The sequence below is a fragment of the Callorhinus ursinus genome, unplaced genomic scaffold (genome assembly GCF_003265705.2).
Source record: "Callorhinus ursinus isolate GAN/ISIS: 27379988/994484 unplaced genomic scaffold, GSC_fseal_2.0 scaffold3, whole genome shotgun sequence".
In the NCBI taxonomy this organism is placed as follows: domain Eukaryota; kingdom Metazoa; phylum Chordata; class Mammalia; order Carnivora; family Otariidae; genus Callorhinus; species Callorhinus ursinus.
In genome coordinates this window covers 33,651,991-33,679,662 of record NW_027397065.1, presented here as the reverse complement: position 1 = coordinate 33,679,662, position 27,672 = coordinate 33,651,991, and the positions used below count along the sequence as shown (strand labels likewise).

General features: G+C 50.5%; 1 protein-coding gene across 1 annotated transcript in view; it reads left to right on the top strand.

Moving 5' to 3' along the window:
• DOCK2 (dedicator of cytokinesis 2) overlaps positions 1-18,912 on the top strand; it is a 414,356-nt gene extending 395,444 nt beyond the window's left edge. The window contains exons 45-52 of the mRNA XM_025867057.2: positions 4,342-4,518; positions 5,967-6,050; positions 11,679-11,816; positions 13,353-13,480; positions 14,433-14,604; positions 15,634-15,754; positions 17,306-17,445; positions 18,373-18,912. Coding sequence (XP_025722842.1) covers positions 4,342-4,518; positions 5,967-6,050; positions 11,679-11,816; positions 13,353-13,480; positions 14,433-14,604; positions 15,634-15,754; positions 17,306-17,445; positions 18,373-18,435 — 1,023 coding nt within the window. The 3' untranslated portion in view covers positions 18,436-18,912. The remainder of the gene's footprint in view (positions 1-4,341; positions 4,519-5,966; positions 6,051-11,678; positions 11,817-13,352; positions 13,481-14,432; positions 14,605-15,633; positions 15,755-17,305; positions 17,446-18,372) is intronic.
• Positions 18,913-27,672: the final 8,760 nt, after the last annotated feature.

Genomic DNA, 27,672 nt, shown 5'->3' with positions numbered 1-27,672 from the left:
CAGGACTGCAAAGTAGATATTCTTATTCTCCCATTTCACAGATGAGGGAACTGATCTACCACGTGAGTTTGTGGGTTATTTAAGCTTTAGTGGAAGAAGTGGGATTTGACTTTCACCTCCTATATCAGACATCTGGACCAGATTCACTCTCTCCTTCCTAAATGTGTCCCCAGCCCATCCCGACATCAGCGGCACCCTGGAAAGAAAAAACTATTCATGTTCTTTACTCATGGGACACATTGGTATGTGATAAGCTTTGACAGGTGTCCCAGGCACAGTGTCAAGGGCTTTACAGCATTATGCCATCTAATCCTCACAAAACCTTTGACATATATACTCTTACCATTTTTGAGGTGAGGAATCAGAAACTTTCTGCTAATATGTAGCCTCCACCCATTGGCCCTGGATGTGTCTTATCCTCTGGTGCTACTCTGCTCCAGCTAGGCTGTGGGCAAACTGAGGGAGTTCCCGCTGTACACCCTGTCCTCCCCACCACCCACCAACCCCTCTATGGTGTTTCTCCTCAAAGCACCCATCACCCCCTAATAGACGACATAATTTGCCTATGGGTTTTTTTGTTTGTTTGTTTTTAAGATTTTATTTATTTATTTGAGAGAGAGAGAGAGAGAGAGAGAACATGAGCAGGGGGAGTGGGAGAGGGAGAAGCAGAGTCCCTGCTGAGCGGAAAGTCTGATGCGGGGCTTGATCCTGGGACTCTGGAATCATGACCTGAGCCGAAGGCAGACGCTTAACCAAGTGAGCCACCCAGGTGCCCCCCATAGAATTTTAAACATGATAACATATCATAATATAATCTCCACTAGAATATAAGCTCCAGGAAGAGAGATTTTTGGCTATTTTGTTCCCGACCCTATCTCTGAGTGTAAAAATTAGTCTCGGGCACATAATTGGTGCTCAAGATTATTTGTTAAATAAAGCCATCACTCAATCACTCAGTTAATATGCAGAAACCCTTAATATCTGAGCTGGTTATCTTGTTTTGTGAACTCAGGCTTATGAAGTTAGGAAAGAGCCAACATTTTTGTTTTGCTTCATTTATCCGGATGCCTTCTGAGAGAAGGGGTTTGGAAAATGTCCAAAAAGTTAATCAGAGTGAACTTACCTCTGATAGCCTCCCTCAGTTGAGTTACCAAGAACTTCAGGATGTCTCAGACATCAAGGTTTCATGCCTGCTGTATGAGTTCATTTTCAAAAATCTGTTTTTGTCTTATATGAATTGGTATCTTGTTGTCAGTTGTTTCTTGCACGAATTGTCATGACTACGGTACTGTTTGTACAGAGCGGTGTTTTCCGATAGAATTCCAGTGCCGGTTCTGTGAATTGAGGGTTCTTTCCTTGTTCGTGGCCCTGGGAACATGCAGTCTTTACAAGGGGCTTGGAGACCCCTTTCAGCTGGGGCATTAACAAGCTATGTATGTTGGACAAACACTGTATATCTCTGAGCCTTAGTTTTCATTACCTGTAAGATAGAGATTGAAAAACTATAGAATTCAGAGCTGAAAGGCACTGTAGAGGTCATTTAGCCCAAGAGCTACAAATTCAAAAACCTTCCAAACCCACAAAGATACTGTAAATATGTGAAATAATCGCATTAAGACAGCGGGGCCTGGCGTAGCTGTGGCAAGCTCCCTCCAGTTGAATTAAATCTAAAATATGAGAACACGTGTCTGGGCTAAATGAGAGGCCTCTCCAGGCCCAATTTGGCCTACAGGTCTCTAGTGTGCAAACCCGTGCCTGGTTCTTGTCCCATGCCATTACTGGCTTATGAAGTCACTGAAGCCCAGAATGGAACTTGAACTGTTCAAGTGATCAGTGGTAGGAGCAAATTGTAATAATAATTTAGCCTGTCTTGTGCAGCTCATGGGATTCGTAAGACGATTTAGGAGGGTGATATGAGGGAAATGCCTTTGAAGAATATGAAATGCCCTTGAAGGGATTACCATCACTTCATCTTTTGGCTGATGTTTCTCCCCCTTAAGACCATTTCCAAAGTATTTGCTCCCTGATAATTTAGTTTCCCCTCACAGCCACTTGGGCAAGCATTACATACCTATACTCAGCAGTATAGGAAACCAAGACTCAGAAAAGGGGCCAGAGATCCGAGGACTTGACTAAGTCCTAACAACCAATAATATGCCAAGTTTGGTAGCAGAGTGGGCCTTCCCTAGTGAGAGGAGCTTGCCTTTTGAATCAGGAACCCCTCCCCCCATTCCCTCCCAGCTCTGCGCCATCTGCCCTGGGGCAAGCGACCCCTGCTGTCCAGGGAACAAAAGGAGAGTACCTGGGTGTGGTTGGTGTAAGCCCAGCGTGGGCTGACACCTGGGAGGCGATCAGTAAATGGAGCCGGCCCCATTATCATGATCATTGCTTTTATTCCTGTTATCAGCCCCTGACATCCAGGCCTCCCGCCAAATACATAACCCCCATAATTCTGCTGAGAGCTATAAACTCATAGGTGAGAAACCAGAAGAATTTTCATTCTCATTCTCTGTTCCTGATGGCTATAATGAGGTTAAAGACTTAGAGATTCAAAAATAGCTTCAGAAATGAGGAAAAAAGCCAATCAATAGGACTTTCCATTTTTAATAACTCACCTTAAAGCCTGCGTGTTTCAGACATGCCAGGCTATTGTTGAAATCCAGGGGTGGTGATAGATTTTCCTTAGAACTCAGTCTAGACCTTGGCTTTGTAAAGTCCCTGCGGGGCTGGTCTGTGTGCTTGACAGAAATGAGACCAGGGTGTAGCTTGTGGCATATGGACTTCAGCCCCCACCAGCCTGAGCAGCCACCCCCAGGAGTTCGTTTCCCTCCTTGTACGTGTGCACGTGTATGTGCGAGCTCATGTGTGCAAGTGCATGTGTGCATGTTTGTGTTTGTGAGAATGTGGCAGGGGGCAGAAGGAAACAGAGGTGGAGTCTACTCCTGGGGCCTTCGTAGGGCAGAGCAGCCTTCCTCAAAAGGGTCCAGAAACAAGGGGGTGTGGAGACTAGGATCTCACAGATCCAAGGAACTGGGTTAGAAAGACGACCAAGGGCGTGGCTAATAGAGTCTGTCTGTCCTTCTCATACACAGTGGTTATAACAATTAGCAGGTGCCAACTTTTAAAGAACTCACCTATGAGTCAAGTGTTGTATTATCTCAAACAATCTTTGCTACATACCCAATGAGGCAGGCACTATATCACCATCATGTCACATTTGATAAAATGTAGGGTCCCTTCTTCCAAGAAGTCTTCTCCAGTTACTCGACCCTTCCGTCCAGGCTCTACCCGGCCTTGCTGGCAAGACTTCCCTTCTTAAGGACAACTGCTGGCCTCTGTCCTAACACCAACAAGCACTAATAACAGTGGCTACCAGCCACTCTCCGAAGCAGGTTTTCTTATCCTCTGTCCCCATTTTACCAGAGTCAACCCAGGCTCAGAAGGGTTAGAAAATATGCTCAAGGTCACATAGCTAGAAAAAATGGCAGAGCTGAGATTTATACCCAGTTTCAATTTGTTTAGTTCAAGGGTCCGCAAACTATGGCTTGTGGGCCAGACCCCACTTGTCCCTCTTTTGGAAAATAATTCTATTGTAACAACCAACAACGGGGCTCATTCATTTACATGCGGCCTGTTGCTGCTTTCTCTCTACCATAGCAGGCTGTGTCCTTGCCTCAGAGCCTAAAAAGTACTTACCGTCTAGCCCTTCTACAGAAAAAGTGTGCAGACCCCCTGGCTTAGTTTTGTATTCCAGATTCCATCTTTTGAAAACTACATTGTTTTGCCAGTTCCCATTTGATGGCACTCCGTTTATATTGCTTTCTAAGAGGTGTTAGAAAGGGGTTTCGTTTGATCTTGTCAACTAAATTGAGCCCACCTTGGAGCAGTGACCCTTTATACACCAACCAACCTTAGGACCTACTATGAGCCAGGCGGAGTGACCAGATCACCAGCTGCCCACACACCTAATAGCTCACACACGGTGGGTGCACAACTGAAGGGGCTGAACTGGAGCGTGTTTCGCCCAGGTACTAAGAAGAGAAAACCCTCCCTGGAGCATACGGGGCCTCTGAAATCCCAGCAAGTGCCTGAGACTCCCCTCCCCACCTCCTTCCTCCCCAGGGAAGTGCCTTTCTCACTAAGCAGAAAGTTAGCTTGTCTCTCCCCAGACGGAAGACAGCCCCTAGAACTTACCGATTATAACAAGAGCCTGTTACAGCCCCTTGGGGAGCATTGCCTCATTTGAATTCCAACCCCAAATGAAATCAATACCAATAATTATATCTGTTTTTAAAGCAAGCTGCTAAGGCCCTTTCTTCCTGGTGATCTCGTTTTCAACAGACCACAATTAGCCCTCTGGAGAATGCCATCGAAACTATGTCCACAGCCAATGAGAAGATCCTGATGATGATCAACCAGTACCAGAGTGACGAGAGCCTCCCCATTAACCCACTCTCCATGCTCCTGAACGGGATCGTGGACCCTGCTGTCATGGGAGGGTTCGCCAAGTACGAGAAGGTGAGGGCTTCCACCCTCCGACCCCCCCCCCGAACTGTGGCCACAGAGCAGTGACAGGAGGGCCTGGAGGCAGAGATGTAGCTGCATGTCACTATCTTACTGTGGCTGTGTGTCCCCCAAAGGGACACTTCAGCTTGGTGGGACCTCAAACACCTTCCAGAGTTTCCACAGCCCATCTCTCATCTCCTTTCCACCCTCAATGCCACATTCTGCCGTAGCAGGAAGGAGCAGGGGCCACAAGGATCCCCTATTCCACTGGGCACATCTGCGCACCTCCCTCAGGGAAAGGCTCTGGATCGGGGCCAGATGATAGAAGTATAGGAGCCACACATCAAAGTACACGCCACCTGTGTGAACCCACCTCTTCCACAGATGCTCGAAATGACCTCTACAAATGGAAAGAAATGAAACCCAGAATCTGTGAAAATATAGAAAGGATAGGAGATCAACTCCAAAATGGGAGTTATAATCTAGGCATCTGGGTCATAAGGTCTCTCCAGAGATGCCCACACATTTTAGCCACAGATTTTATTTTTGAGCCTCCTGGTATCTATGGCAAAAAGAGAAATGCCAGTAGTTATATGAGTCACATTTTCCCCTGGGAGAAAATGCAGTTTCTCAGTAGAGGGCCATACCTTTTCCCAGCACTGGAGTAGAATAAGAAGGCTTTATTTGGCTTTTACCTAGTCTGTACCTTGATGGCACAGAGGGGGGAATGGACGCCTCATTCTAATACATCTCATAATGATTTCCCTGTTTATCTTTCCTATGTCCTCCACTGATGTAAAACTAAGAATACAATGCAGTAGTATAATTCAGGGACAGTAATTTCAGTCTCCCAAGCAGTCCTAGCTACTCTTGGCTGTCCCATTAGTCATCATCAGCAAGCCTTTGTTCAGCCTTGAGGGGTGATAATGTATGCCTATGTATGTGCATACACACTGAGGACATAAGTCCAGAAAGAGCTAGGGCCTGCCAGGGACACCCACGGTAAGGGAGGTGACCAGGAGGGCTGGAGAACGACAGCTGAAGGGCCTTCCTGCGTTCTTTTCCCTGGGGCAATGCTCGCAAACTTGGAGGAGCATCAGCATCCCAGGCTGGCTTCTCCCTCCACCCCTCCCACCCCACCCAGAGGTTCTGATTCAGTGGGTCTGGGTGGGACCCAAGAATTTACAAGTCTGACAAGTTCCCAGGTGATGCTGATGCTTCTGCCCCCGGGAGAATTTGAGAACTACTTCCCTGGGGTTTGTGGCCCTTGTCCAGTGGGTTCTGATCTGAACCTTCAGGAAGAGGAAACAATGTCCGTCCTACAGGGCCCTGCCCTACCCAAATACATGTGACCTCAAGCCTGCCCCCCCAGTAGCGTCCTTTTCTAGTAACAGAGAGATTGGTTGTGGGATCCAGGCCACATGAATAGGAAACCCCAAATGCCTGCCTGTCCTCCCCAGGCCTTTTTCACAGAGGAGTACACAAGGGATCACCCGGATGACCAGGAAAAACTGAGCCGCCTCAAGGACCTGATTGCGTGGCAGGTAACACATAGCTGGGCCGGGGTGGGGTCACCCTGCCTCCTTCCTGCCCTCTCCCTGCTCCCTTCCCCTCTGCTAGCTAGTCTCTGGCTGGCATGGCCAAGTTTAACCCATTCTCCTGTCCCTTGACTTTTGGCCCTTCTTCTGAATCCACATCTCCCATGAGCAGGCTCGCACTGGAACTGGGATTTGGGGCACTGCACCCCTGGGATGCTGCACAGGTGCTGGGCAGGTGCTGTGCTGCATGCTGCTAAGAATGCATGTGGAATTCAGAGGAGGTGGCTTTTCCCAGTGGGACTGAAAGGAAAGCCAGGACCCTCCCCCGGAACGCGCCGATCAGCTAACAGAAGATTTTGGCCCCCACCCCCACCTCCTAAAGCTGACCCAGTTTGTTGCATATAATGTTCAGATGGATTATCAGGTTTGGAAAATAATTGAGGCCTTCATTTGGTGGGTTTTGGGTCAAAGAGCCCGCATTCTGCACCTCCAGAGCCAAGCCAGAAAACTTGGAAGGCACTGTCCTTCCTGCCACCCCGCTTGTCTTTGTCTCCCCTCTCTCCTTGCGCCCCACCCCTCCCTCCGTGCTCTCCTGTGGTCTCTGTCTTCCTGTGCCTCTGTCCCTTTCTCCTTCTCTCGTAGACCTCCCTTGCTTCCATCCCTCCTCTGTCTTTTGCTTCCCTCTGCCCCTCACATCTTATTCCTCTCTCCGCTTCCCTCCTTCCTTCTCCCTGCCTTTCCCGGCTCCCTCTCCTTTGTTTTCTCTCCCTCCTTCTCTCTCCTTTTATTTCTCTCTCCCCCTCTCCCCTACTCCCTGGAGGCGAAACAGCCCACCAGCCCCCCCCACCCCCACCCAGAGGCCTCCAAAGGACAAGAGTCCCCGTCCTCGAACATGAACCTGCTCTGCAGGGACCACTCAGCGGCCAGAACGCCAGGTGGGCTCCAGAGGGCAGGAGAGAGAGGGAGGCACAGAGCTGGGGACAGTAGTTAACAGCTGCCTAGCCTCCCTTCTTGCCAGTCACCATGCAAAGAAAAGCAAGCTATTGTGGTAGGGAGTTTTTGTTCCTCTAGGGAAATCAGGGAATGAGAAGCATTGGGTGCAGCCTCTTTTCTTAAAATAAGGATTCCTAATTCAGGTCCTTCTCTGCCTCTGCCAATTTATGCAAAACGAGGCTTTAAAAATGAAACAGCAAGTGCTGCACAGACAAGGTTTCCTGAGTGCATTTTGTGTGTCTGGAATTTTCTCTCCCTTCTTACCTTGTGCCACCTGTGAAGCCTAAACATCCCCAAGATCCCCAGCTTCCCGAGGTCATCATGCCCTTTAAATACTCAAATAATGGTATTCTCCCTCACCACCTCCAACCCAGCAATCAGGAAGGCCTGGCTTGGATTGGGTTCCTTTCTCAGACATTTCTGGGATGCCCCAGGGAGGGCTAGCACCTCACACAAATTTGTTTGGTTGTTGGGTGTCAATTCTCAACCCATATCACTGCCCTGGGCCTCTCCACTGGGCAGGTCTTATCACCTGGTAATGGATCTTCCATGCTGTGTCCACCACACCCAAAGCACGAACCTCAGCCTCAGAGCACAGCTAGTGCCAGGCTGCGCCTTCTGAAAGAATTCTATCCAAGTCTTGGAGCTAATGGAGGGACACTAAAAAGAAGGGAGACTTTGAAAGCATGTTATTAGCTGTTACAGCTTCTAAGAGCCATTTGCTTGGCCTCTTCAGACAGCGGCCCCTGGTGGCCACCTTCTCCGTAACACATTTCCTCCCCCCACCCCACCGCCAACAAGCCACCATGTTACAGAAGCCCACTCCCCACCTGGTACCCCCCCAAGGGGGCCATGTCCCTCCCACTCAGAGTCCAGGCACCCTAACTATGGGCACTTAACATTCACTAGATGTTGCCCCGCCATGGTGAAGGCTGCCTTGTTACAATATTTACATACAGCGAATTAGCTCTTCCTTGTCCCTTCTAGCCACTCATTCTTGTACCTTGTAGTCATTGAGATCCTCCTGTGTGCCCAGCAACAGAAATAGTGCTGGACAAAATTAGGCCTGCTCCCTGACCTCTTGGAGCTTAATTCTAAATTGGATCTTAGTTTCACAAAGCCAGATACACTTTGGATTTTTCTCAAAGCCTGAGAACTTTCGATTTCAAAGGGGAATGTCCTTGCGCCTAGTCTAGCAACACAACAAAAGCCAAAGCTTGCCAAGTACTTTTTTGTGTTCAAGATTTCACAGATCTCAAGATTGATTGCTTCTTAATTTTTTTTCTTTGTAAAGATTTTCTCTATATTTATCAGCATGGACAGATGTCTACAGTATTTTCATCTTTTAAACATGTTGTGAGATATTACAAACAGAAAAGTACACATAGCAAAAATAGGCAGCACATTGATGTCACAAAATGTACACCCATATGACCACCACTTGGATGAAGAAGTAGAATTCTGCCAGCACCCAGAAGCCAGTTTGTGTCTATAAGCCCCGCTTGTATCATTGCTAGTCTTTACCATGGCTATTATCCTGCTTGCACAGTAATCATTTCCTTGCTTTTTAAAAATAATTTTTACTGCTCAAGCACTCACTCCAACACTGGAGTTTACTTGTGCTTATTTTTGGCCATAACACAAATGAAGCCACACAGTATGCATCCTTTGGGTCTAACTTATTTGCTCAACAGTATGTTTGTAAAATTCATTCATCTTGTTGTACATAGCTAACATTCATCCATTTTCACTGATGTATAATAGTCTGTACAGCTGGATTGTGTAACTCTACCGAAACATTTATTTCTTTTTCTTTTTTTTTTTTTTAAAGATTTTTTTTTTATTTATTTATTTGAGAGAGAGAGAGAATGAGAGATAGAAAGCACGAGAAGGAAGAGGGTCAGAGGGAGAAGCAGACTCCCTGCTGAGCAGGGAGCCCGATGCGGGACTCGATCCCGGGACTCCAGGATCATGACCTGAGCCGAAGGCAGTCGCTTAACCAACTGAGCCACCCAGGCGCCCTATTTATTTCTTTTTCAACTGATGAAACATATTTATTTCTTTTTCAACTGATACAAAAGCTAATACAAGGAATACTGTTCTGAACATCTTTATATGTGTCTTTGGGGCCACATTTGCATAATTTCTGATGGGTGTGTACCTAGGCATGGAGTCGGTTATAGTATATGAGAATATCTAGCTCTGGTAGATACTATCAAACTTCGATCAGCATGGGATAGTTTTGCCTGTTCTTGAATTTCATATAAATGGTATTATACATATGTACTACTACACAGTATATACTACTGTGTGTCTGGCTTCTTTTACTCAACACAATGCCTTTGAGATTCAACCAGGTTGTTGCATGAATCAGAGATCTATGTTTTTTGTTTCCCTCATCCATTATATGAATATACAACATAATAATAACCTAATAATTTATTTATCCATTCTCTTGTTGGTGGACATTTGGGTTGCTCTCAGGTTTTGTGTAGTATGAATAAAGTTACAGTGCACGTTCTGGTTCATGTCTTTTGGTGAACATAAGCACTCATTTCCCTCAGTACGTATCTAGTACTAGAATTTCCAGGTCAGGCATCTTAACCTTACTGGATACAAAGAAACAGTTTTCCAAAGAATCAGCTTTGGCTTTCTCAATCCTCTCTGCTGTAAGTTTGTTTCCTTTGTCATCCATACCTACTCTCACTTTTATTATGTCCTTCCTTTTACTCTTGTTGGATTTAATTTGCTGTTCTTTTACTAAAGTTTTGAGATGGATGCCTAGATAATTGATTTCCTGTCTTTGTTAGTATGTAAACCTCAAGCTATAAATGTACCTCCATTCTTTAATGATATCTTATTAGTTTTTATATGTGGGATTTCTATTATCATTCCTCTTTTTTTTTTAATAAGATCTTTGTCTTGTTTCATGGATGGAGGATCTTTTCTCTTTCTATATATTAATTAAACTTTCTTAAAATAATGTTTCCTTAGGCCCTCTTTATTCTCCCTGTTTTTTCTAAGTTAGTTCATTTATTCCTCCCTTCCTTCCTTTTTTCCTTCCTTCCTTTTTGCTTTCTGTCCTCTCTATTGGTTCTAATCTCTGTCTTTCAAACTGGAAAGCCTCCTCCGATGTCTGGCGATCTTCATAGTTAAGACTGAGGCACGAAAGAGCTAAGTGAAACTCTATGTGCATGGGTGATGGCTTCGTCAACTAGATGGCATCACTATATGGTAACCGAGTGATCCACAGATGCCATTCACTTTCTCCAGCTACACATCTTTCAAACATAGGAATGATAATCCTGGCAATGATGCTGCTGGAATCTGGGACTTGGGGAGTGAAGGGCTTCCTGTCAGTGTGCGGACTTCCCCTCCAACCCCCATTTCCAGTCTGGCTCCTCATCCCTGCCCTCCATTGTGCCTGGTACCCTCGAGCCCAGAGCTCCTTGTTCTAATTGTTCTAAAGGATAAGCTCCTTCTTCTCGGGGAAATGGGAAAATAAAACCCTTGGCCACAAGGTGAAGTGGTGAGGACCTGGAGATCTAAGTGCTCCTGTCACAGAACTTCAACCTACCCCTCTGTGTTGAGCTCCTCAAGTCACCCTGACTTTTCTGGGGTACCTGCTGCCTCCAATCCCTAAGTCCCTCATGGGTTCCTTGAGGCAGATTGGCCTCTTCTTATCACTAACCCCTTTCTCTGCTCCAGGAGGTCTCTTGCCATCCTCCATCCACTGGACATGGTGTAGGTCAGATAAGATTTCAGTTGCTCATTCACCTTGTCCTTTCAGGGATATCTCCCAAAGAAGGAGGCAGCAGTGTCCTTATGTCACCATCCTGGAAATGTTAATTTTTTTCTTCAAAATAATCTACATTCTGCCTCTTGTACCCCTCGTTATGTCTCACTGGGGCCACATCACTAACTCTCTCAGCGTTCCTTCTAGTGGTGGCCACCACGGCTCGGCCCCTCTTCCTTCTAGCTACCGTTGAGACAGCATCCCATTGACCTCCTTGGTTGATAAATGAGCTTAACTCCCTCACATCTGTCACCTCATCCTCCCCCACCTTCCCAAGGCTTTTACATCACCTTTTAAAAATTCCCTATTGGCCAGTACCTTAGTGTATTAACACTTGCCTGTCTTTCTTCAGCAGCCACATAAAGTATCACCGGGCCTCCCATGCTGTAAGGCGAGCCTGTGTCATTCTTCCTTTTCCTTTCAGCCCTTCTTTTCTTCTATCCCTCAGCTTCTGACATTCATTCTTTCCCTTTGCATTGCCAAAAGCTTCTTGGGTAAGGCTTTAGGTGAGCGCCAAGCGCTTTTCCCCCGCTAGTCCCACACTCTGCCCCTCAGTAGATTTGTTAGGGGAAGATTTTCCCAAACATACAGCCTCTAATGGGGGTCCGGTCCTCCTAGGGGACAAGGGTGGCCAGAGGTGTTTCTCCCCTTCCAGAGCCAACCCCAGGGCTGCAGCTTCCCCTATTTCCCAGGGCTGCCGACCCTGTGTGAAGGTCTCAGAGGCCCCAGTCCCCTCGACAAGTTCTGAGCAGGCCAGTGTGACTTCACCCACCTTCACGGGCCAGGTCCCAAGCTGCAGCCAGGAAGCCAGCCTGTGGCTCATCATCTACCACCTTTCTCTCCAGATCCCCTTCCTGGGAGCTGGGATTAAAATCCATGAGAAAAGGGTGTCAGAGAATCTGCGACCCTTCCATGACCGGATGGAAGAATGTTTCAAGAACCTGAAAGTGAAGGTGGAGAAGGAGTATGGTGTCAGAGAAATGGTATGTGTGGTCCCCGTGGCTGGAAGAGGTGAGACTGGTGGAGTGTGGTGTGGGGAGCGGGGCAGTGAGGATGCCAGCTGGCAGGGACCCAGCAAAGGAACCTGCCCTGGAGGAAGACCTGATCCAGGGGAACCTTCCTGTAAACATGGTGCTTCACAGTCACCCCCAGACAAACCCCAGGTGCAGAGTGAGCCCTCTGCACTTAGGGACTGCCAAAGCACCGAGTATGTGCCCAGTCTGATCTCAGCACTTGGTGCCTATGATTTGTTAAGTCCTCACAACACGCCTGGGAAGTAGGAATGATTTTCAACTCCTCATATCTCCTTTGGAGGTTCAGAAGTGTTAAATAATTTGCCAAAGACTACACAGCAAGTGAGTACAGGGCAGAATTTTCACCTGGCTCTGTTGGCCTCCAAAGCAAGTGCTTTGGGCCACTAATAGGCTCTGTGACATAAAGAGGCCAGTGGCCTGGTGCTCACAGGGCATCCTCCCCCCAAGGAAGTGGAATCCTGAAACATCAAGGCTGTGTGGTCCTGTAGAGGCCACGTGGCTCAAGCCTCTGATTCTATAGATTAGAAAACTGAGGCCCAGAGGGGGTCGTGAGTTCCTAAAAGAGTGTAGAGGTAAACCCGGGCCTCTTGTTTTCTGACCCAAGTTTTTCCATGAAACGAGTTGTGTCTTCCAACCACAACATGACACTGCACTGCAATTCTGTTAACTACTCAGAATTGGGTCAGATCTCACAGGTTAAGGGCAGATTCCTCCATAAGACTGCCCTCCCTTCAGACACTGGGGTTCCCAAGCCCTTGCACTTCTGACCAACTGGTTACAAATTTGGAGTTCCCTCTACCCCTTCGGGTTCACAGAATTCCACAGAACTCAAGAAAGCGCTATGCTTATGATGACAGTTTTATGGCAAAGAATACAAATTAGGACCAGCCGAATGAAGAGATGCAGAGGGTGAGGTCTGGGAGGGTCCCAAACACACAGCTGATGTGCCCACTGGACATGCCCATCCATGTAGGATTACCCACCAGGAAACTCACCTCAGCCGGGGTGTTGGAAGTTCTTACTGGGGTTTTACTACATAGTCATGAGGGGGTGACACCCTGGCCACCTGACTGAAATCTGTCTCCAGCCCCTTCCCCTCCCTAGAGGTAGAGCATCTATCACCTGGGGCAAAGCCTGACCCTGTAACCCCACAGTTGGTCCCTCCGGCCTGGCCTCCAGCCTGAGTCTTCTCATGAGTATCAGGGGCCCCCCACGAAGAATGAGGACACTCCTGTCCCTGGGGACATCGCAGGGGTTACGAGGTCACCTCCCAGGAAATAGGAAGGAATAAAGGCCAGCCCAATTCTTTTCTAAAACAACAACGCCCTCGCTTCAGCCAGCCAGGACTTGTTGTGCGGCTGCCCTGCTCTGCGCGGCAGCTGAGCCCTGCTCAGGTGGAGGAGGCAGCGGGAAGGGGACACTGCAGGAGCTGGCCCATCCGGCCCGAGGGCCTGCTGCTAACCTCCCTGCTCTCCCCGCCTGCAGCCCGACTTCGAGGATAGGCGCGTGGGCCGCCCACGGTCAATGCTGCGCTCCTACAGGCAGATGTCAATCATCTCCATGGCCTCCATGAACTCTGACTGCAGCACCCCCAGCAAGACCACCTCTGAGAGGTCAGTGCCTGCCCCGGGAGCCCCCTGCACTCTTGCCCCCCACCCCCGGCCCCCAGCAAAGCCTTACTACTCCTCCTTCTGCCCCAGAGGCCACCCGTCTGCCACCTCCGTACCCTTGTGCCTCCAAGCCTTTCCCTAGCTGGTGCCTCACTAAAACCCTCACGGCCACGCTGTGACACTGCTTTTCTTAGTGCCACTGAGAGGGGTCATTTGAGGCCCAAGCTCAAGGTGGCTTTTCCTGAGGCCTTGGCAGGACTCAGCCATGGCTGGCACTCTCCCAGCCTGGCCATCTCTGCTGCCACACACCCCCCTTCACCCCCAGCCTGCTTCAGTCTGACTTCTCCTCACATCTGCCCGGGTGCCGCCCCCCCAACTCCCCACTGCAGAGCTGCCCCTCCTGCACCCATCCATCCCTCTGCAGGGGAGGAAGGTGCTCCCTCACCCCACAAAAAGCCTCTCCCCTTCCGCCATCCTGGGGTCTTCTGCTCCCCTCAGCCCGACTCCACTACTCTGAGGACGTGGGAACATGAACCAGGGACTCTCCGCGTGCAAGACCGTGCTAAGGGGCCCTCAGGCCTCATCCCGTGGCTGCCCTGCAAGGTCCTGCAAACACCTGCATTTACTGGAAGGAAAGAATGGCTCAGGGAGGCTGAGTGATTTGCCAAAGGCATTCAGTAAAGGGTGGCAGTGCCGGATTTGAATCCAGAGCCACATCTTAACAAGTGTCTCTCCTCACCGCCAGTCTTTCTTGCTTATGGCTCACCTCCTTCGATTTCATTTTACTCTGTATTTTGAACGTTTGCAAATTAAGCAAGTGGCTCCCCAAACTCTGCCAGCTTAGCTGATCTACCCCTGGCCCCTGTAGTGACAACTCAGCCAGCCTCGGTCCCTGCAAGGCAGTTCCCCTGAAGCTCTAACTGCAGTTTCTACTGCTGCCCCTTGTGCCCTTCAGCTTTGACCTGGAATTAGCAACTCCTAAGACTCCAAAAGCCGAGCCAGTGGAGATGATCTCCGTGGGGAGCACTCTGCCGGAAGTCAAGCTGCGGAGGTCCAAGAAGAGGGCCAAGAGGAGCAGTGTAGTGTTTGCGGATGAGAAGGCAGCAGCCGAGTCAGACCTGAAGCGGGTGAGCAGCCCTGGCAGGATGCCTCTTACACCATTAGCACATCTCTGCTACATACCAGGCATGCTATCCGGGGCCCTCAGACAAGGTCCCATTCGAGCCTCACGTTTGCAATGAAGTAGCTGATGCAGAGGCAGAGTCTGAGGAGCAGGGAGGCGAAGTGCTGCAGGTGTCCACACAGCCCGACGTGACAGAGCTGGGATTTGAACCCCGGCTGTTAGACTCCAGCCTGTGCGTGTGTTTCCCACCATGTGACAGACGGGAGAAGCTGCCTATGGCATTCATAGAGAGAGCAGCCCTCCCAGTGCTGGGCTGGGTGTTTCTACATCTCCAGCCCGTGTCCCTAGCCCCAGGGCCATTCCAACCTCTGACATCTCAGCCCCTGCTGGGCTCCTCCAGCGAACCAGGAGCCCAGCTGCAGATGCAGAGATGAACTCTCACTGCCCTGACTTTGAGAGTTTTTGTCTTACAATTAATAACTATTTAATAATGAAACTTGGTGTCATTGGGTGCAAATCTTAGTTTCCCCCCAAAGAGAAGTTTGTGGAAGGCATTATTAGAGCCTAGGAAGGGGAGAGGGATTAACTGTACTGGCAAGGGAGGGGTGCCAGATGAAAGGGCAAGGGTCCAACTAAAATGCCTTCCAGTAAAGAAAAGATCTGCCACACACTTCCCTATAGACCTCGGAGGCTACCCTTGCCAGGGGACAAGACTGGAAACAAGCCCTCCATGTTTTACAATTCTAGGGGGTATCATTTACATGATTGTCTAAATGAATGTCCCCCAACCCCTGGAGTTATAGAGTACGCAACCTATGCAACCGTACATGACAGCCTGGCATGGAATGATACAAAAAAGAATAGTCAACTTGAAACTAGGTACACAGAAGCCTTGCCAAGCCCTTATCACTGATTTTTCAAGGCCAGGAGCTGCCAAATGCTAAGCCTCTGTGGTATGGGTGGGGGGGGGGGGGTGGGGGGGGGGGTGTGCATGGTGTGTATGCATGTGTATATGCATGGTGTATTTATTCAGCTTTCCAGGAAGCACGAGTTCATGAGTGACACCAACCTCTCGGAGCATGCGGCCATCCCCCCCAGGGCATCCATCCTCTCTCAGATGAGTTTTGCCAGCCAGTCCATGCCCACCATCCCAGGTATGCACCCTCCACCAACAGCACCAGAAGGTACAGAGATAGCAGGGCTACCAGCAGGGGGGGGTGGAGGGTGAGGACTGTATCTATATAGCAAAGGGGCCAGGCATCCTGGGGGCAAGAGGCTCTGCTCAGAGGCCCCCTGTCCTCTGAGCTCTCACTACACCACACCACACCACACCCCGCCCCCCTTTTGTAGGGGAAGCTGACCTGCAAGCTCTACCTGTGGCTGGGCTGGAGGCCTGTTGTCCCTCTGGTCCTCAGGATTCACTGGGAATCCACTTGTCAAACCAGGTAGCCCTGCATTCTCAGTTAGCCTGGCCTTCCCACAGGCCAGAAGCCCTATATTTCCTTTTTTGACCTGGAGCACTATTTCTGGAACTTGTAAAAATTACCATCACATCTTCTAGTTGTAGAGCGTTTGATTCATAGATGCTATACCCATTTCCGCCACCACTCCTTCATTGTCCAGGGAGGAGGTTAGCAGCACACAGATGGCCGTCCCTATGTCACAGAGGGGGATTCTGCTACCCTAATGGGGATGGGCACACCCGAGATCCCTGCGTCTGACATGCCGCTGTCTGCAGGGCGAAGCAGGGAGGGCAGGACAGACCCGTGCTGCCCTGTGGAGCCCGGCAGGCCGATCGCAGCAAAGACACCTGCCGTTTCTTGAGTGCTGACCCCACCAGGCCCTGTGCTAAATTCTTCATCTTTGCTTTACACCTCAGCACCCAGCTATGAAGTAGATGATGCCATTAGCCCCACTGTGTGGATGAGAAAACTGAGGTACTGGCAATGTCAGTCCCCCATACGTCACCGGCTAGGAAGGCGCAGAGGCTGGGTGTAGGCCAGGCCCTCTGCTCCTGGAACCGTGCCCTTGACCCTGCCCAGCTGCACCAGGCAGGACTGCCCCTGAGCTATGGCGTCTGGCCGGACACACAGTCGTGGCACTGTCATCCGCTCACACCACCACAATACCCTGGAGGTCTGTGCTCTTGTCCACATGTTACCAATGTTGAAACCGGGCGTCAAGAGGTAGCGAGTTGGCAGGTCCACGTGTCTGTGAGCTGCGAGCTGGGAGCTAGCGGTTCTCTCCACCAGCCCCTGCCTTGGGGAAGATGAGAAATCCAGGCTCCTGGTGTAGAAAGAAAGGCGAAGGAAGAGTGAGCTCACGTGGTCTCCCCACCTTGGGGCAAAAGGCCACCTTCCCTGAGGAAATCAGGGCCCCAGCAGCCAGGGGGCCTTCCCCTAGGTACCCCACATTTCTAGCTCAGAAGCCCTGACAAGACTATGATCGGGCCAGGCGGCAGGTCCCTGCGGGTGGGGGGGTGGGGGGCTGGCAAGCCGTGCCCAGGAGGACAGCTTCAACAGCCCCCTTCAAGACAACAAGCAGTCCTTCCCGCCTTCTCCTGGCACCGTGACATGTCCTCCCTGGTTTCTGTCTCTGTCCCCCAGCCAGTCTCCTGCCTCCCTCCCCCGTGTCACCCTCCTGTCCCTTGGGCACCACCTCTCCTCCGCCCACCCACTCACTCCCTCTTCCCGCTCTCCTTCCAGCCCTCACGCTCTCAGTGGCAGGCGTGCCTACAGATGATGCCAACTCGTCTCCCCGCCTCAGCCAGACCTTCTTCCCTCTCTCGGACGGCGACAAGAAGACACTCAAACGGAAGAAAGTAAATCAGTTCTTCAAGACGATGGTGAGGACACAGATGGGTGGAAAGACAAGCGTCTGTGGGGGGTGGGAGTGGGAAGAAAGCAATGCAGAGAGAGGAGAAAGCGGGGGTGAGGAGGGAAGGCAAGTATGTGTGCGCATGCACGTGCATGCATGTTTGCACACTCCCCGGGAGGCATGGTCAGGGCCCACAGGGGTTGGGACTCTAGCCAGAAATGCCCCCACTGCAGTTCTCCTCTTAGGCCTTGGTCTCTGGGCAGGACTGACCCCAGCTGGGCTGCAGGAATGTGCCAAGGGGAAACACAGGGCCCCTGGGACATCAGGACCGGTCACCATCCTTTGCCTAAGTTGCCCTTTGGTGCACCTGTCAGAGCTACAACAGCTGGCTATCTTTGGAAGCTCAAAGTTCTTTTTAATTTTGGGGGGGGAAGAGCTCTCCTATTCAACTTATATTACAGAATCCTACGAATTAAAAGTGAGTTTCCAAGCCCTGACTTTTCAAGTCCCGCCTCCTATTGTTACTTGTCAGTCTTTACTCAAGATGAAAAAGGAGTCCCGTTGACACTTCTGATCCTCAAGATGATATAAACCGGAGCTCGGCTACTATAATAATCACAAGTTTACCGTGAGCATGCATTGAGTCAGGCACCACGCGGAGCACTTTCCAGACCTTGTCCAACGTGACCTGCCACCACCCCTGGGAGGAATTTACAGGGCTCCCAGAGTTAGGGAAGCAACTGTCCCAGGTCGGTCCTCATAGTGCAGGAGACCACAGAGGCTGTGTTCGAACCACAGTGGGCTACCGCCTCCCTGGGCGCAGTCAGGGTCATGCTACCTCGCACTCACAGGGCTTTGGGCAGGGATCCTTGTGACTGCGATGGGGAAGCCCTGCTTTGGCGCTCATGAGAATCCCATCCCGGGGGGTGTGTGTTTATTTTCTTTTCCCACAAAGCTGGCCAGCAAAGCCCCTGAAGAAGGCAAGCAGATCCCTGACTTCCTGTCGTCAGACCTGTGAGCAGCTGCTGGCCGGGGCCGCACAAGGGGAGCCAGAGAGAGGACTTTCTGGAAGACGAGAGACACGGTGGGACATTGAGGTCTCAAACAGTGGGGAGACCTCCTTCCAGTTGCCCTCCCTCAGAGGGAACAAGGGCTGATCTGGCCCCCCCATGATGCGGGTGGCAGGTGAGGATGCCCCCTGCCTGGATTTGGAGCCAGCAAAGATGCTCTCTCCCACCACACTCTCCCCAACGTCCTAGGCACATCTTCTTATTACCCAGTTTCTTAGGTATAAGGAGCTGTATTTTTATTTCATTTTTTAAAGTCCTAGCACTTAACAGAAAAGCCTTTTAAATATTCTTTTATTTTATTTTTGGTTAATAGTTTTGTACTTTACATTTTTTAATACAACCAGCCAGTCATTTTCCTAGCTGATCTTCTCCAAAGCGTTGCTGTTTTCTTACCGACAATAAAAATGGGTGCATGGCTCCAGTCAGCCTTATTGCATAATTCCGTCAGCAGCGTCCCTGCAGCCTGGAGAGGGTGGGAAGATAGGCCATCCAGGGCCTACCGTGATGGTGCGGGGCCTGGCTCCAGCCTGTCACAGCGCCAGATTTGCCCTCCTAGTCCATGCCACCCCCAGGAGTCTTCTCCATGATTCCAGTTCCTGAGGGGCTGACTGCTGGGGTGTAGGCAAGCCAGAAAATCTGCCACAGTCTTCCTCAAGGTGATCTTCCTATTACCTTTTCCCCTTCTGGAAACAGATAGAAAATCCACTCAACCAAATGCTTAAGAGTTAGGAAAACAGTGGACAAATGGTCTGGCCTTTGGATTTTGTCATCCAGTCAGAAGTGGTGGCTTTTCTTGGAGGAATGCCAGTCTTCTCAGATGAGACCCAAGGGGGGTGAGGAGCTCCTCCAGGCAGAGAAGAGAGCATGGGAGCAGAGTCTCACCAACAGAGCCCAGGGGAACTGTGCAGGGAGAGATCTTGGCAGAGGCTAAGGACTCCATCTGGGAAAGATGTCAGTATTGGGTGGATATTAAGTACATGGCAACATGGAGCCATCTAGAGACGTGGGGTAGACACTCACTTCTTAGAGATGGGGACCTGGGGGTAGTGAGAGATGAGAGAGAAAGATGATAAGAGCTCAAATTGATTGAGCTTGACCGTCCCCAGCTCAGTGTTAGAGACATGAGGACCATTCGCTTCCTATATTAAGATTTAAGAGGTGGGGGGGCACCTGGGGGGCTCAGCTGGTTAAGCGACTGCCTTTGGCTCAGGTCATGATCCTGGAGTCCCGGGATCGAGTCCCGCATTGGGCTCCCTGCTCGGCAGGGGTCTGCTTCTCCCTCTGACCCTCTTCCCTCTCGTGCTCTCTATCTCTCATTCTCTCTCTCTCAAATAAATAAATAAAATCTTATTAAAAAAAAAAAGATTTAAGAGGTGGGTACGATTATTACCCAGATGAAGACGCAGAGGCATGAAGTGACCTGAGATCGTCCACTTGGTAAGTGGAAATGTTGGGATTCAAACCCAGGCAACCAGACGGGAAGCTTGGCTTTTAACCATGACCCTGTGCTATCTCTCGGACGCCTTGGTGCCTGAGTCCCTGTAGCCTTTGTCCAGCCCAGTCTCTTCCTGGGGGCCTCTAGTTCCCCTTGTCGAGCCCAGACCTGTTGCTGCTGGTCCAGCTTCCAATTTCCTCAACAGTCCAAAAAGTCCTGTTATGGTGGTGGTTGGTGTTTTGTCTGTGTTTTGGGTTCTCTATGGTGAAGAGACAGCTCCTGAAGGTTTGGAAGAGAAGTGAGGGCCCTCGAGAAGCTGAGGAGCCGGACAGCCCTGGGCATCTCCATGCTTCTCATGTAGACCCTGGAGCCTGTGTGTCCCCTGTTGTACCTCTCGATGCCGCCATTTTCCTCTCCAGGGGATGGGCTCAAGCTTCCCAGGCCTGCTGTTTCTCAGTCCAAACTACGAGGTCCCAGTATTTAACCTTGAAATGTCTGCCCTTCCAATGACTAGTGGACAAAATCTCAACAAAGACGAAAATATGGTCTCCCCTTTTGCCACGGCTGTAGAAGAACAGACACGATCCTTTGCCTTGAAACCGCAGAGGGCATTCCTTACCAAGGCTTCTTGCAAAACACCCAGATTTGGACACTATTGCTGCGTCCTGGGGAAGTCAGCTTTAACTTCTAAAACTTCCATAACTCTATTCTCCTTGCTCAACAGTGTGTGGCCCCATGAGTTCCATTTCTGGAAAATTATCAGTATCTGTGAGTTTTTATTAAGTCTGAAGGGGTCTTGAGCACTTCTCCTTTTCCCACAGAAGTGGAGCAAACAGTGAAATTGGTGGATTCTTATTTAAACAGAGTTTGAGCGTCACATCTCCTTTCAATTAGGACTGTCATCAGGTTGATGGCCCACTTGGCGCTTTGTCAAGACAATTCCGGATGTTGTGACCCGTGCCAGTAACATCGATGCCTGCAGTAACAACATAACAAACGACGAGAATAAAGCTTCCATTTACCACTTACTCTATGCCTCCTCTCCTCACATCTTCCCACCAATTCCCCGAGGTTGGCAAGAGGACCCCAAGCCCACTGACGTGGAAACCCAGGCCTGGGGAGCTAGCAGCGTGCCCTTGTCACCCAACCAGTAAGTCACACAGCCAGCTCTGTCCACTCTTAGCCTCATGACCTTAAGCCACACCTTCACTTTCTGGCTTCAACCTCAGCTCAACATCAGATACTGCATGCTCCCTGCCCATTTTGAAAGTCTCCCCCTCAGTGCCAGTGATGGCTCCCAGGATAAGTGAGGCTGGGGGCTCTGTGTCCAGCACAACTCTCCTTGTGCCCCTGGGCGTTCCCTTATTATAAGCCAACTCTGTCAAAAACGAGCTAGTGCGGTCAAGGAAGGGCATACGTATGCCTTCAGAGCACCCAGGGAGGGAGAGTGAGGTGTGCGGGGTGGGGTAGTCTTTTCCTTTCCCGGTGGAGAGTTCCTAGGGACCTTCAGAGATCACTTCATCCAACCCTCTCATTTTAAAGTTAAATGACTCCTCCAAGGCCGCATAGCTATGATCAGCAGGACTCCATCTAGAATCAGCCCTGCCTGACTCGCTAGTTTCCTTGTAGGTAATCTCCCCTCCATGGCACTCCCTCACCCTCTGTTTAGGCACCCAGAGACCCCTTGCTTTCTGCTGTCCCTTCCTCTTCCTTTGAGACAGAGCTGTTATCTACCATTCACACTCTAGTGTGAGCTAGGGCACCAAGGTTACTCTTCTTAGGGGAAGGTCATATTTAGCCTTATCTCTAAACAGGGAGTAGAAGCCTTCTTTCTTTCTTCCAGACTTTCAGGCTTATGTCAGCAAGTAGTAGAGAAACTGAGAAAATCAAATGGTCTTCCCAGCTTCTAAAACAGGCTGGGCTCTGCCCTCCAGACATCCTAACTGGTAACACATCTGCTTGCTGTTCCTTCTGAACATTGGGTGCCTCTGCCTTCCTGTCATAGCTGCAGTTCCCAAAGAAACAGATCTTCAGGCAATAACTGATTACCTGTGTTTAGGGGCTACGCAATCCTAGGGCAGCAAGAAAGGGGGAAGGGGATAGGAAGTAGTGGCTGGTGGGGAGTCACCATGCCGGCCTGAGGAATGGGGCCATGTCACAGATTCAGTGTCAGTCAGCAGGCTGGACACTCAACAGTAGCAATGACTATACCATCCTTGACGAGAGGGATCCTATGTGTTGGACCCATGCACGGTCTCCATCCCTGCTCATTTTGTGGTCCACGGGGCAAGCAAATGGTGGCTGAGGAGCAAGGCTGACTGGCGGTACTGGTCATCCAATGCACCTGATTGTCACCCACCTTATCAATGGTCTTTCTGGTGGGTGTTCAAATGTGGATCTACCAGCTTTGAATCTATGCCTGCTGGACCATGCATGCACCTATTCCCTAGACCCCAGTAATCAACCTTCCAGTATTATTCTTTTCAATCCTCTGACCAACCAGCCCAGCCATGCTCTCCTGCCCGGGAGTGTGAACATCCATCTCAGCTCACGCCTCCCTCGATTAGCTCTGTCAGCCAAGTGTATTGCATGCAGCTCTGCCCCTGGGGGGATTTGCCTCCTCCCTGGCTGGGGCTGTACACAACACCAGTCCATTTCTGGCTAGCACCAACAGAGTGGGCCCCCTGTCAGTAAACAAGGCATTAGTCTTACCCTTCTCCGTAAGTTGGCCGAACGGAACCCCTCTAAGGGTCCACAGGTCTGGGTTGAAGGAGAGGCATCAGTGAAGCAAAAGTGAGTTCCCTGGGATTCTGATCATATGAGGGATTTCTGCCATGCTGAGCCACCTTATGCCTCGGGGACAGCCATGACAGCCATGGTGGCCGTCTCTGGTTGCAACTCTCAGTCTCCTCCCGTGAGGTGCTCGGCCTCTGCTAGGGTCCAATAGCCCTCTGGGAGCTATTTCTTAAACAGAGGGACAAGGAGAACATAGCTGTGCTTTAGGTCCCAGAAGTATGAGCTGTGATTGTCATAAAGGGCCTCGTCAGGGACTCTGTTCAGCATCCACATCTACCACAGATGGTTCTAGCAGCATCAGAATGGCTGGATCACATGGTCCTGTACACAGAACTGCTTAAACCACAGCCTGGACCTGCTGCAGAGTACTTTTGCTCTAGTCTTTCCTCATATTGGCATACTCCAAAGTCACCTGATGAATAGTTTGAAGCAGTATTCCCATTTTTTTAGTGTCTAAAAATCCAAAACGACTCCTCAATTTTGATACCTCTTTTTTAGTGGAAGGAAATGTGAGATACAACAGCTTGTTGTGTATATTCAGTGGGATGTCCCAGCCTGTCCTGACCCCTGGAGCCCTAAATATTGGTAACATTTACATCGGTGAGAGGTGGCAGGCCCCTTCTTTAATAAACCCAGGATGTTCAGGCATCTCCACTCCATTCACTGTAGGCCACCATCAGCTCAGTCTTTTTTTTAAGATTTTATTTATTTATTTGACAGAGAGAGACACAGCGAGAGAGGGAACACAAGCAGGGGCAGAGGGAGAGGGAGAAGCAGGCTTCCTGTGGAGCAGGGAGCCCGATGCGGGGCTCGATCCCAGGACCCTGGGACCATGACCTGAGCCGAAGGCAGACGCCCAACGACTGAGCCACCCAGGCGCCCCACCAGCTCAGTCTTTAAGGAATCATCTTAGGAAACTATTAAAACCAGCTCCAGATATTTTTACTATAACACTGAATCCTCAGTGAGTCACAAGTGCCCTATACCAATGAATTCTCTCCTATCCAATCTTATTTTTTACAACCACCTAAGCCTTGACACCCTCAAATCCATCCCCCTGTATCTTCCCAGTACCTGTTAGCCAGATGTCCAATCCCTTGCTTATAAGCTCTATCTTCCCACAAGAGGACACGTAGTTCCTTGACAGAGAGAGACACAGCGAGAGAGGGAACACAAGCAGGGGCAGAGGGAGAGGTCCTGTGCCAGGACCTGCCTCCGGTTACCAGGCAGAGGCGGTGGGGGAGTCAGTTCTCCAGAGGAATAAGCCTCAACCTGCAGGGCATATACTGCCTGTGAGCTCTCCAGGAGAGGGAAGGCTGTTCTCTTCTGACAAGAGAAAGAGACTACTTCTGCCAGTCAGGAGGTTTTAAGGGTTCAAGATTCTCAGGCTCATACATCCAGTGTCCTAGACCAGATCCTGGGGTCTGCTCTTTTCCTCTCAGGGCCCTGAGAGGCAAGGAGACTTGCTGAGGCTTTGCATTAGTATCTTTGAAATTCCTTCACCCTTAGAATCAGATTCTGACCCGATTCCAGCACAGTCGGCTCTGCAACTGCATGAGATAGAGTCTCTCTTAAAACTTCCACAGAGGCTATAATAATGCCTGCCCCCCACCCCGAGATGTCCATATCCTAATCCCAGAACCTATAAATATGTTAGGTTCCATGGCAAAGGGGAACTAAGGTCACAGATGGAGTTAAGGTTGCTAATCAGCTCACCTTAAAATAGGGAGGTTCTCCTGGATTACCTGGGTGGGCCCACTGTCATCACATGGGTCTTTGAAAGTGGAAAACAGAAGCTGGAGAAGAAAGACAGAGGATGAGGCATGAGATGAAGTCATTGCCCGTTGCCGGCTTTGAAGGTGGACGAAGGCGCCCTGAGCTAAGGAATGCCGGAAAGCTCTAGAAGGTGGAAAAGGCAAGGAAACGGATGCTCCCCTCAAACCTCTAGAAGGAACACAGCTCTGCCAACACCTTGATTTTTACCCAGCAAGACCCTTATCAGACTTCAGAGCCACAGAACTCACATAATAAATGTGTGTTGCGTTAAGCCATGAAGTTGTGACCATTGTTACAATGGGAAACGAGTCAGGAGGTGCTTTGACTTTGAGGACAGGCCTGCGGCTGCCCAGCCCACCACACCATGTTTGGAACATCTCCAGTGCCGTGGAAGAGCCACCCTACTATACGGTTTTGTAATTATCATTACCCTGGCCCCAGCGAAGCACTTCAGCTGCTAAGCCCCCCAATGCCATGCTCCCCCTGCACCTCGTCTTGTGGGTGGAAGCATGAGGGATTAGGACATCAGCCAGTGCTAGGAGCCATCACCACTCTACCTAACATGAGGGCCCTGTCACCTTCAGACACAGGGCCAATGTGATTCCAAAATCCCGTCGGGAAAGTTTGCTTCCTAAATCCACTCCTGGTCGCAGTTATGATACCCTGAGTCCCCTAGACTCTCACTACTTAGAGTGGTCTGCCTAGCGGCTTCCTGGCCTCAGCTGGGAGCTGGTGAGCAATGCAGAGCCTCGGGTGCCACGCAGACCCACCAAACTGATCCTGCCTTTTCCCAAGAGCCCCTGGTGATTCCAAGGCCCGTACAGATTTGAGAAGCGATAACCAAGAAAACACAACCCAAGGATTGGAAGCTGACCCTTTATGTGGGAGGGCATGTCCGGGCAGCAGGGGGGAGGGCAAAGAGCAGAGGAGCAATTTAAGGGGATGCGTCACTGTGCTGGCCACCGCTTCACGACATGCTGCAGAGATAGCCGGCTGCTCCCAGATGTGCCTCCCCATCCACCCGCGCCGCCCCAGGCAGCTACATGGAGAAGGTTCCCTCTCCTGTTCCTCCCTGGTCGAAGTGAGAATTAACTAATTCCCCGCACTTGCAAGCTACATCCGCCAGGCCCTCCGGCAGCACGTGGGAAGGCAGATCTCACACCACACCGTATCGTGGGGCATTTTACTTCAATCAGGATCAGCCAGAAACCCGGGGGCTGTGGCTGGCCAGCCTGGTGGTGTGGTGTCAGTAGGCAGTGGTCCAGTTCCCTGTGCGAGCACCTCCCTGGCCCCAGGGGCTGGGGGACACAGACCTGCACAGAGTAGGTTAGCCCACTCCCGGTGGGGCACAGGGGATCAGACCGGCCAGACAAGACCTCACCACTCTCTCACCCTCTCATTGAATCTTGTGTTCAAAACATTTGCTGGGGACTGGGGAGCCATGGGGACTGCCCCACCACCATGGTAGTTGCTTGGTTGTTTCTGGTTTGATTTGCAGAGAGTGAAGGAGAATTCCCGCCTGAAGAACTGGTGCAGAGGGGCACAGCCCCCATGTGGAAACTGGCTTAGACAGCACCGTTTCTCTCTGCCCTTCCCCTGAGAAGTCCCCCCAGAAATTCCCAAGATTATTTTTCTTTTCTAAAGATTTTATTTATTGATTTGAGAGAGAGAGAGAGAGAGAGACCATGAGCAGGGTAAGGGGCAGAGAGAGAAGTAGCTCCCCACTGAGCGGGGAGCCCGATGCAGGGCTTGATCCCAGGACCCTGAGACCATGACTTGAGCCGAGGGCAGATGCTTAACTGACTGAGCCACCCAGGCGCCCCGAAATTCCCAAGGTTATTAATGAGGGAATGTCATTCCAGCAGAATCTATGGTTCCTAGAGAGATGTAATCAGAGACTATGACCTTGGGAAAGGCACTTGACTTCCCTAAGCCTTCATTTCCTCATCTGTGACAAGGGACAATGCCAGATAGCCATTAAGCCAGCCAAAGGAACTAAGGCCATGGGGCAATGGTGTTCGTCAGTTCTCTCTGAGTCAGCCCAGCAGGCTGACCAAACTGAGCACTCTTGACAAGAGGCTCTTTCAAAAGAGGCAAGAGAGACCTTTGGTGCTTACAGTAGACAGCCGAAAGTGGCACCGCTCCCCTGTCCTCCCTGGTCTCACACCCCCATCCCAAGGAGGTGCCTGCTCGGTGCGGGGTGTTCTCCTGAAGGATGCCCGTGGCTGGTGACCCCTGCATTATCAGTGACACATGGACTTCAGCTCTAGACCCGCACAGTGTCCCAGCCAAGGCAACTTCTAGGGACCTGCAAAGAGATCAGCAGTGTCTCAGGCAGTAAGCAAACAGGAAGAACATGGATGGTCTCCCACAATGCACCCCACCCTCCCACTTACTCTCCACAGCTCCATGCCTCTAGACAAAACTATCCCAACCCTGGCGGACAGCAAGCCTGCACCTACCATTGTCTGGGCCATAGCAGATGCTAGAGACGACAGCAGCCACGGTGATCACTATCTTCATTCTCGAAGCTGAAGTGAGGCTTCGATGACCAGTGATTGATTCACTCCCGAGACATGCCCATTAGAGAGGGTTGCCGTTGGCTTACCTGCTTGACTTTGCTTGAAGAGATGATGTTTACTAATGGTACAAATTGAAACATTCTTATGAACAGAATTTCTTGACCAATGCAAAGTGGCCACTGGGTCCAGAATAACTCTCTTTCCTTTTCCCAAAGGAAAGATAAACCAAGAACAGTGCGGGGAGAGCTCTCCACCCTTGCATGCATGAATTGTCCTGATACCAGAGGCTACAGAATAGTATACCTCCTGCCCAGACCTCCCTCATCAGGGATTCAGTATAAGCACCATTAGTTTGATCCCCAAGGTGCAGGTGTCCCCAGATGGGACACACACCATTGGACCCATGAGTGGTCCATGGACGACATGGACCCATTGGACCCATGAGTGGTCCATGGAGACGCTTATATACCGCTAAGAGTGGGACCTCTGGGAGGCTGAGGCCTAGGAGTGAGGTAATGAGGGGTACTCGAAGGGGGTGGGGCCAGCTCCGAAGCCATATGTTCTCTTCATAAGCGATGAGCAGAAGTAGGCTCAAGAAGCTGGAGAGGAGGCCAGGAGGCTCAAGAAGCTGGAGAGGAGGCCAGGAGGCTCAAGAA